The sequence below is a fragment of the Sinocyclocheilus anshuiensis genome, unplaced genomic scaffold (assembly GCF_001515605.1).
Source record: "Sinocyclocheilus anshuiensis isolate Anshui unplaced genomic scaffold, SAMN03320099.WGS_v1.1 scaffold2066, whole genome shotgun sequence".
In the NCBI taxonomy this organism is placed as follows: domain Eukaryota; kingdom Metazoa; phylum Chordata; class Actinopteri; order Cypriniformes; family Cyprinidae; genus Sinocyclocheilus; species Sinocyclocheilus anshuiensis.
This window is the reverse complement of record NW_015558697.1, coordinates 4691-15116: the sequence shown is the minus strand read 5'-3', so window position 1 is coordinate 15116 and position 10426 is coordinate 4691. Positions and strand designations below refer to the sequence as shown.

Genomic DNA, 10426 nt, shown 5'->3' with positions numbered 1-10426 from the left:
AAAAAAAAAAACTAACACTAGCTTTTCTAATCTTTTTGTATTCGATCTATTTGTTTTCTTTTTATTTATTATACAATTAACAAAAGCAAAAAAGGCCTCTAACACTAGCTTGCGCTATTCTTTTTCTATTCTGTTTCTTTTTTTATTATATAATAAAAAAAAAACTTGCTATGTGTACTGCGTTAAGCTAACTGAGACTTGTTATAGCACTTGCATATCATTGCTCTTTTGTTGATTTTGATTGCTTCTATTGTCTTCATTTGTAAGTCGCTTTGGATAAAAGCGTCTGCTAAATTACTAAATGTAAATGTAAACTATCCCTTTAAATTGATTTTGAAGTGACAGTGTAAAGACATTTATAATATTACAAAAGATGTCTATTTCAAAGAAGTGATATTTTTTTAACCTTCTTGTTTATCAAAGAATTCTGGAAAAAAAATTATCAGTTTCCACAAAAACACTTCGCATCACACCATTGAATATTATAATAAGAAATGTTTCTTGAGCAAATCAGCATATTACAATAATTTCATGTGACACTGAAGACAGGAGTAATGATGCTGAAAATTCAGCTCTGTCATCACAGGAATAAATTGCATTTTAAAATGGATTCAAACAGAAAAAAAGTTTTAAATTGTAATAATATTTCACAATATTCACTGTCATTTTTATCAAATAAATGCAGCCTTGCTGAGCATAGCAAACTTCTTTCCAAAACATTAAACATCTTACTAACCCCAAACTTTTCAACAGTAATGTATAAAATAAAATAAATACACATTTTTGAAAATGAAAGCTAAGATTTAAGATTTTTCTCACTTTACTAATTGATATCTGTATTTTCTTTTTTCATAGATGAGTAAAGCACTAGAAAAAGCCAAAAACCCCAGTCTGGACCTTAAGCCAATGAGCAGTCCATATCCAGATGTGAAGGCCTTTATACAGGGTAACACATTAGCATCCCGCAAGAAGGTAATGCCCATAATCGCAGACTTCCTGAAGGAGAGGGAAAGAAAAGTGTATCAAAGTGGGAACATAGAGGACCTAGATCTGGACAATGATTTCAATCAGGACCAGAGTGACTCACAACAATGTCCCGAGGACACTGGGATAGAGTACGATGGCCAGGTTCCTCCAACGCCAATGAACAGTCTTGTGGAGGGTTGTCCCTTGGACAATGGCCTACCAAAAATCAGTCCTGAGGTTTTGGTGGAGAAAGTTACCAAGATGGCCAGCATGGAGGACACGTCATCTGAGGGACAGTGATGAGAATCTGTTGTCCAAGAGAGTCTTGAATAAGAACTGGAGAAGGAAAGTCCTTCTGCGTCTTCAAGAGGATGAAGTTCATATCCAACAGTGCTGCATCAGGGCTTGAGAAGGAAATGGCACTTTATTGATCTGGTTAACTCACAAAGGTACGATACAGTCTGAAGAGACCATTCATTCGAATGGAGCATTACAAAAATGCATTATATATAAAATGTTTAAAGTTTGACTATCGTAAAAAAACAATTCCGATTTAGGCTGTTTATTTATTGTTCGCAGTCATATTCATATTTAATCTTCTAAATTAATCAGAAGTCTCATTGAGACATACAAACATTTAAACATATCTAAAATTGACAATAAGCACCCAGTGCAAGCTAGCAACTGACAATTAATAGAATAAACTGATTCCGAATGAATTTCCGGTATTATACAATTAATTATAACGTGGTAGCTATCGTTGCTTTTGATACAAATAACATACTTCATTCTTTGTAGTGTTAATTAAAGAAGTTCTTTTCAGCTTGTTTGCAGATCATGTCTGTGGCATGGCATTGATTCCCACAGAAAATCGTTTTGACTTCTCCCTTGATTTACAAAACCGAATGGAAAATGCATTTAAAGTAACACTCTTACAGTTTTATCCTAGTCATGATTTCAGTTAAACTTTGAAACAATACTAGAGTTGCATATTTACATTTATAAATTATATATTATTATTTTTTTTTTTTTTTTTTCAGTGCTGCCTGTTTGTCTGCAAACAGTGCAAGTATATCAGCATTTACGCAGTTCCTTTTGGGATGAGTCAGAATGATTGTGTGGTTATTGGCAGCGTGCCAAAGATGCAATCCGTAAATCTTAAATTGATGACGTTATGTCATTTTATCTCACGCAGCATCAAATGTAAATGAAGATGAACATTCTTTGGATTAGTACATCTTGTCATGATTCCCCAGTAATATTGTAAAGGAGTTATTGTTGGTACGTGAAAAGTGAGCGTAACCCTTCTGTGGCCTTTTGCATGTTATAGGTGTTAACCGACCTGCTCCTGATTAGAATCAGGGCACCTGCATTTTAGCCAATGAGATTTTACCATTAACTACCAAAGACCTCAGCTGTATTTGTGTGTTCGGCATGTTAAACATTTGAGATTTAAAACTTTAGTATTCTGTTCATTTCTATTATGTTATCTTACATAATTTATTTGATGATTTGATGGCTGTTGGGTAAATTAGGGTTGAAAACAACTAGATTGTTGAGATTTTCATTAACAGTCCGTTTGATTTTTTATTTTTTTTATACGCCCAGCAGCTTATTAACAGATTCAATCATACTGGACTATCATCATAATTATAATATTCACTATATTAATAAATACAAAAGCTCAATCCAAGGCATTTTAAAGGCCTAATTGGACAAATCTTATATAATGACATTCTGTCAGACAGTTATATAAAGAGGTTTTTTCCCCATAGAAGATAAAGAGCTAATTTAGTTATGACTTAATTAAGCATTAAACAAAATCAGTTAATACTGGACGTGAAACATATAAGATGGTATGTTGGTGTTCTGAGGTGTTGTGTATCTCGTGATTTAACCCTGACCGATAGTTTAGTGAGATTTGACATGGTGACAGCAGAGGATTGCTGCATGCTGCCTCGGGAGAACTAAGCACATACTAGTCAATTCCGCCAGTATCATAATAATGTTGTAAGAAATGTTGATTTAATGTAAATGTATTAATGTGCTATGGTTGTGAAACAGGACATTCAAGAGCATATCCTCTGTCAAGTATTTTATTGCCAAGGACTTTATTTTAAGTTCTCTGTGACTCATTATGAATAAAACATTTTCAAATTGTTCCATATGTGGTTTGTGAGCTTTGTCTGTATAAAGACACAATTTCATTGCATTCTTTTTTTTAATTGTTCTTGTAAACTAATAGTTTGGTGTCAGTACCATTTTGTAATGTTTTTGAAAGTCTCACCAAGGCTGCATTTATTTCATCGGGAAAATCGTTAACATAGTGAAATATTATTACAATGTAATAAACAAATACAAATATGTTTTAAAAAATTATATATTTTAAAATGGATTTTTTTTCCTGAGATGGCAAAGCTGAATTGTCAACATTCATTGCTCCAGTTCTCAGTGTCACATGATTGTTATAAATCATTCTAATGTGCTGATTTGGTGCTCAAATAACATCTCTTATTATCAATGTTGAAACCAGTTGTGCTGCATAATATTTTTGTGGAAAACGTGACACGTTTTTTTTTCAAGATTCTTTGAATAGAAAGTTCAAAAGAAAAGCATTCATTTGAAAAATTCATCGAAAAAGCATTTGTTTGAGTAATGCAAATGTCTTTACTGTCACTTTTGATCAGTTTAATGAATCCTTGCTGAATAGAAGTATTTATCTTACTGACCTCAAACGTTTGAACAGTAGTGTATGTACCTAATTGAATATAAACAGCTAAAGATATGGAGTAGCTAATTGTCTTTTGAAGGGGCCTGTAACCTCAAGGGTATTAGGACCATGTAGCCATGCCTGTCTGTGGCATCTCCCTCCACCTTCCCAGCCTTCCCTGTGGGGGAGCAGAAGTGCTCAAAGCAGCTGAGCCAATGGGAGACAGACAATTCAGTCAGCAGAAGTCAGAAATGTTGAAAAACCTGTACTGACAGTCAGGGTGAGTTCCCTAACACAAGACACAAGATACAGTCACTGAAACTGGTGAAGCTCATGAAACACTTCAGGTCATGGTCAGCAGCTGAGTTCACTGAATGCATTTCTAATCTAGACACTTTTCATTTTAAAGACTTTAGACATGGGGACTTACTCAGACCAGAGGGAAGGGTATATGCCAAATGGGTAAGTCAAAATTTACAATGAGGATTTAAGGTTTCAGTTACTATAATACCTGGTCAAAACATATTTATAAGATCAAAACATGTACCATAAGAGGTCATAAGCGCATATTGGATAATGATCGCTGCTTTTGCCAAACGTACTAGTTGTTCCGTTGCACTGTGAATCGTACAGCAGAAGGACACGAGAGAAATCCTTGTAGCACTTCTGTGTCTAGTTATTTAGAAAGAGGATTTCAGAAAAAGGAAGTTGCCGTTGAACTGATTTCCGCTACTTTTGCCAATCTTCTTGACTAATATTTGAGACCTAACAACCACAGAAAGACATCATCTCTCATATCCTTTCATCTGACAGACCATCAGATTTTCTGTCATTTATATTTGAAACGAGTTTCACTGCTGTCACAAGTTAAACATCCAAATGTAAATGGAAAAATTTGACAAAAATGTACAGTTTAGTACGTTTTTATGTTTTTTTTTCAAAGGGGAAATACGTTAATCTTTAATGTTTGATTTCCACTGGCACCACTACAAAAACTCATATCATTATAACTTTTGATGGTTCGAGACTGTAAAATTGAGATGATTTTAAAGCTCTTAATTCTACTATAATCACAGAATAGGTCTTTTGACTTGTTAATTTCCATACCAAATTCCAAGTTCATGTTCAGACAAGAAGAGAATGCATGAAACTTGGTGTCATAAAAACCCTCAGTGTTTATGTGATATGACCAATAATACCTATATCCTTAATAACAGCAAGTTACAGAATGAGTTACTGTAGCATCTTACAAGCCAGGACAAAGGATTTCCCAACAGGCGATTACTTTACTAAATCTTATAAGAGTTACATCAAAGAACAATTGCTGAAACAGCACACACCTTATGCTTTGCAGTGTGGAGGTATCATGTTGTCTGCCACAATTGTCATACATTGTTCTAAAAAAAAAAACGCCCTACATATTTCTTAAAATACATTTTGACATCTGATAAGGTCTTAGATAGGACAACACTGGGCTTGAGATTACACAACAGTGTCTTGATGCTGTATTGACTAGTGAGTCAGTCAGTAACTAAAAACATACAGCCTCCTCAGAGCAGTTATGTTTGAAATAATGTACAATCTTGGAGCAGTCTTGCGGGACAATAGTGTAGTGTATGTAAAGGTTACAGGGTTGAAGTGAAGACAATACCATCAAGCTCTGAATGAATTTGATAATGGCTTCACATCAGAAACAGGTTGTGTTATGTGACGTTCGACAGAAGCTCTTATGTTGCTGCCAGCAGGAGCACACAGGCTCATTACCTGCCCGGAATCAGCTGAAAACTAAACGAGATTTTCTGGTCATTTGTGCCACGTGTAATTACCACATGTGCTGACGTAAAGAAATACTTGAGGTAGAAACAAGGACAAGTTTTATATTCGAGTTTGTATTTGACAAGTCTGACACAATAGAATTGCTATTTTCAATATATTTGAATAGTGGTTAGAAAATACAAGCTACAATATTGGAATAAAAGTAGATGCAGTGCATGTTTTGGATGAATCTGTTAAGGTATTAATCAATGTTTGGGATCATATGCTGCTGTTTCCGTTTTCTCACAAAAAATTGCATGACAATATATCTCTATATTGCACTGTCTGACACAAAAATGAATCTTAAATATTAATGATAAATATTAAGAAACCTAGCATTCACTTTGGTGAATAAAAGAATTGAGACTACTTGATGGTTTCAAACGGATTTTCAGTTCAGTAAATTGTCATCAGCATCAGAAAAATGTCAGTGTTGACTCAAATTTTGCACATCACACGTATTAAATGCAGCCATCGTTTTGTTTTTATGGTTTTTAGGACCTACCTAATATACAGGAAATTCATTTTAAAATCCTAAACAATTTCGTTACCGTTTGTGTCACAGAGCTGACAATAGTTGTGGCACAAAAAATAAGCACAATTACTCAAAATTTAGCTTAAAACAACTTTAAAACTCACCAGAGTTTGTGTGATGCTGTTGAACTCGCAGGTGAACTAGTATTGAAAGAAAACCTTCGGGATGAAGGATTTCATCAATTTTCCTGTTTTCAAAACTAATGACAACTAAAGTTACAATTTTGTCCCAAGCTGTTCATGTTATTTTATTTAGCATAAACTATTTTTAAATAGGTTATTTTCTAACCCATTAGAGTTGATGGATCTATCTCCGCAGCTATGAAGCCCTGGGCTGACATTGAACGTGTACAGCTGTAGGGTTGTGGGCGGGGCGTTGAAACAGATCTCTCAGGTGCGGAGACGCGCTCTGATTGACTGAATTCTGTGTTTGGCGTGAAGGTGCTTTGCTTGGGTGAGGTAGAGAAAGAATCGCCCTTGTCGTTGTAAAGGTAAATGGCTAGTTATACATCAGTAGCCTATAATAAATTAGTTTAACTATAGCGCTTGTAATGTTCTTAGGAAATACTTTTTTTACCAAATGAAAAAGCGGTTTGTTTTTGAGAAGCATCTCCTGTACGAGGTTATTGAAAAGGTGAGGTTAGCATGTTTACACTGCCATTATTTACATATGTCCGTAAAGAGCGATGTGATGGGCGTTAGCGAGGTTTCAAGTGTACACAGCCCTGTTTCTACGTGCAGTCTAATCCAACATGAATTTTTAATGCTTACACAGTTATCTATCTATCTATCTATCTATCTAATCACCAGCACTCACTGTTACTATTGATCGTTTGCCATTTTCTAGTAGGCCTAGTGTGGTTTTCCTGCCTTTAACTGAACGTCAGACTGTCAATTAATTAAAACTGTGTAATTAAAACAAACAAACCTGGAATTTTTATTTGGACAAAATTGAGGAGTAAGTTATTTTCCTGCTGATCATTTAATTGTTAATAATTAATACAATTTTGACATGGGCACAAAGAAGCCCCATTAACTTTCTTTACATGTTCAATTTATACCTGCAGGCATTCAGAAAACGCCAAGACATCAGCCTTCATCCCCGACATGGAGCTCCGGGAGGAATGGCAGGATGAGGAGTTCCCCAGGTAAACTTCTTCTTCTTCTTCTGGTGTTTTATGGCGGTTTGGCAAACCAGCGAAAGAGGTGCATTACCGCCACCTACTGATCTGGAGTGTGGAGTGTGCATAAATTTGGAAAAAATACAGAAGGGAAAGAAAGGAGAAAAAAAAAATAAAAGAAAAAAATCTAGATTCTATCTATTGTTCCTGTGTTTTTCAGGTATTTAAACATATTTTCTTGCACTCTTGATTGCCTCGACCCATTTCCTAACAATACTTTTAAAGAAATATTATCAACTCCCAGCCATCCTACAAAACGGCACTAGATACATGCACCTTATTTATGTTCATATTAAGTGCAAATGGGATTAAATAATGTGATCTTTGTAGGCCTCTTCCTGAGGACACACAGAGTCCTGGCGATGAAGAGGAAAGCCCTGGAGCTGAGGGAAACAGGCCTGGTAACCTCATTTCTCCAATTAGTTACTGGCCAAAATATCTGCCTCTTATATAATATCTGTCTCATATATATAGATGCACTACAGTGTTTTTAGGTGTTTCTGAAAGAAGTCTCTTATGCTCACCAAGGCTGCTTTTATTTGCTTTAATATCCAGTAAAAACAGTAATATTGTGAAATATTACAATTTGCAATAGTATTGCAATAAAAAAATCTCTTTCTTTAGTACATTTGAAAATGTGATTTAATCCGTATATTATATTCTGTATATAATTAATTAATATACTGTGCTGGCAAAGATCAGCAATCATTACTCCAGGCTTCAGTGTCACATGATCCTTCAGAAATGATTCTAATCCGCTGATTTGGTGCTAAGGAAACATTTCTTCTTATTATCAATACTAAAATCAGTTGTGCTGCTTAATATTTTTGTGGAAACTGTTATACAAGTCTTTGAATGGAAAAAATTATTTATTTGAAACAGAAAGCTAAAAAATACCTGAAAATAAAAATTTAGTAAAATTGGTAGCGTATACACAATATATGCCTGTGTAATGCCTGACGTCTCTTTTTCTTTCTTTCCACTAGTCCCACCAACTAGCCTGGCCCTTACAAGTGATACCGTCAGGAAGAAGCGACTAGTAGCGCCGACTCTTAGTTTAACACTGGATAAAACCTCTACTGACCGGAGCTTGAAATCTGACGAGTTTGATGCCTCTGCTCTTTCACCATCTCCTGATGATGACCTAGAGATGGACATTAACCTGGAGGCCCTAGAGACCCCCTCAGACAGCGAGTCTTACAACTTCCCAGACAGCATGCACGACTTAGAGTGGGAAGGTATTCAGTTATTTTGACATTCATTAGGGTTGTGTCATTTATCAGTTTCACAAGTATGGGACAGGGAATTCTACGCAGAGCAGTGGTTTACCACTAGTACTGTGGTCATTGCAGATGATCTTCCCAGGATGTGCAAAGCAGCGATCAGAAAAGCCAGTTTACTAGAGCATGCAGAAATGGGACACCTGGACTTGGATCAGGTGGACAGCAATGGGCGGCGATGGAGGCGATTCCATATTGGCGGCCAAGACTACCAAGTCAACATGAGCGTTCTGGAGCCGTACCTTCAAGTTCTTTCCCACGGAGGTGAGCTTTTGTTGAACAGGCTGGGATGAACGTGTTTTACTGAAATTACCAACTAAAATCGACCTTTTATAGGATATTATGGAGACGGATCGACAGCCATCATCATGTTTACTTCCTGCTACCTACCAGAAAATACAACCGAACACTATGAGTATGTGATGGACAATCTCTTCAGGTAAAAACTGATTGATTTGGGATGAATTTTCATTGCAATGACTTTTATTTTCTAAAACTTAAATGTTTATTCACATTTAATGGTTTATTTGGATTTAGGTACATTATTGGCACGTTGGACTTGATGGTGTCTGAGAATTACATATTGGTGTATCTGTGTGGAATGGCCCCTCGCAATAAGATGCCTGGGATTAAGTGGCTTCGACAGTGTTACATGTCCATCGACAGAAGGTGAGCCATACTTGAAGTTACTATGATTTATCATCAAGTTAAAAATGTTATAATTGAAGACAACAATCAATTTCTGTTGTTGTATAATGATATCATTGGCTAATTCTGTTTTTATCCTTCCTTGTGGCCAACAAAAAATTGATTGTTTAAATTTTGATTTCATATGGTTTTTAAAGACTTCTTGGAATGGTTTGACAAGTGAAATTTAGTTTGTTGACATTTACTTTTGAAACAGGAAGTTGTGGCAGGGCAGATAGCCAATAGACTTTAGTTTGAGACAGCCTGGAAAAGCACAACAAAACAAAGTTACTTGCTGTTGCTAATTGGTGGCAGGTGAAATTTGGGGATGAGACGTTCTTATTCTAGAAATAATTTTATTGGACAAAAATATGCATACACCCCTGAGCAAGAGATGATATCATCAATAATTTTGGTTCACTTTTTCCAGAAGAGAAAGACTCATTTTTAACTGTGTATATCTGATAAAAGTTTATTTTGTCAGCTTTTAAGAAAACAATAGAATATGCACAACTGTTCAAATGATTGGGGTCATAAGATTTATTATTATTATTTTTTTTTTTTAACTACCGTTTTCTCAAAAATATTAAGCAGAACAACTGTTTTCAACATTGATAATAATAAGATTTTTTTCTTAAGCTCCAAATCAGCATATGTGACCCTGGACTACAAAACCAGTCTTAAGTCACACGGATATATTTGTAGCCAACAATACAATGTATGGGTCAAAATTATCGATTTTATTTTTAAATGCCAAAAATCATTAGGATATTAAGTAAAGATCATGTTCCATGAAGATATTTTGTAAATTTCCTACCGTAAATATATCAAAACTTAATTTTTATTTGGTAATATGCATTGCTAAGAACTTCAATTGGACAACTTTAAAGGCAATTTTCTCAATATTTAGATTTTTTGCACCCTCAGATTCCAGATTTTCAAATAGTTTTATCACAGCCAAATATTGTCCTATCCTAACAAACCATACATCAATGGAACGCTTATTTATTCAGCTTTAAGATGATGTATAAATCTCAGTTTCATAAAATTGACCCTTATGTGACTGGTTTTGTGATCCATGGTCACATATTAGAATGATTTCTGAAGGATCATGTGACACTGAAGACTGGAGTAATGATGCTGAAAATACAGCTGCGCATCACAGAAATAAATTACAGTTTAAAATAGAAACCATTATTTTATATTGTAATAACATTTTGCAAGATTACTGTTTTTTTTTCTGTATTTTTGAT

At 35.0% G+C, this 10426-nt stretch overlaps 2 protein-coding genes across 2 annotated transcripts in view; both read left to right on the top strand.

Annotated features, from left to right (window-relative positions):
• The window catches only part of LOC107681429 (protein prune homolog), a 16414-nt gene extending 13322 nt beyond the window's left edge, over positions 1-3092 (top strand). The window contains exon 8 of the mRNA XM_016477732.1: positions 856-3092. Coding sequence (XP_016333218.1) covers positions 856-1266 — 411 coding nt within the window. The 3' untranslated portion in view covers positions 1267-3092. The remainder of the gene's footprint in view (positions 1-855) is intronic.
• An 874-nt stretch (positions 3093-3966) lies between these two features.
• Positions 3967-10426, top strand: part of LOC107681421 (BCL2/adenovirus E1B 19 kDa protein-interacting protein 2-like) — a gene marked incomplete at its 3' end in the record, with an annotated part of 8769 nt that continues 2309 nt past the window's right edge. The window contains exons 1-7 of the mRNA XM_016477719.1: positions 3967-4138; positions 7093-7173; positions 7537-7607; positions 8193-8444; positions 8559-8750; positions 8823-8925; positions 9024-9155. Of these exons, the coding sequence (XP_016333205.1) occupies positions 4095-4138; positions 7093-7173; positions 7537-7607; positions 8193-8444; positions 8559-8750; positions 8823-8925; positions 9024-9155 (875 nt within the window). The remainder of the gene's footprint in view (positions 4139-7092; positions 7174-7536; positions 7608-8192; positions 8445-8558; positions 8751-8822; positions 8926-9023; positions 9156-10426) is intronic.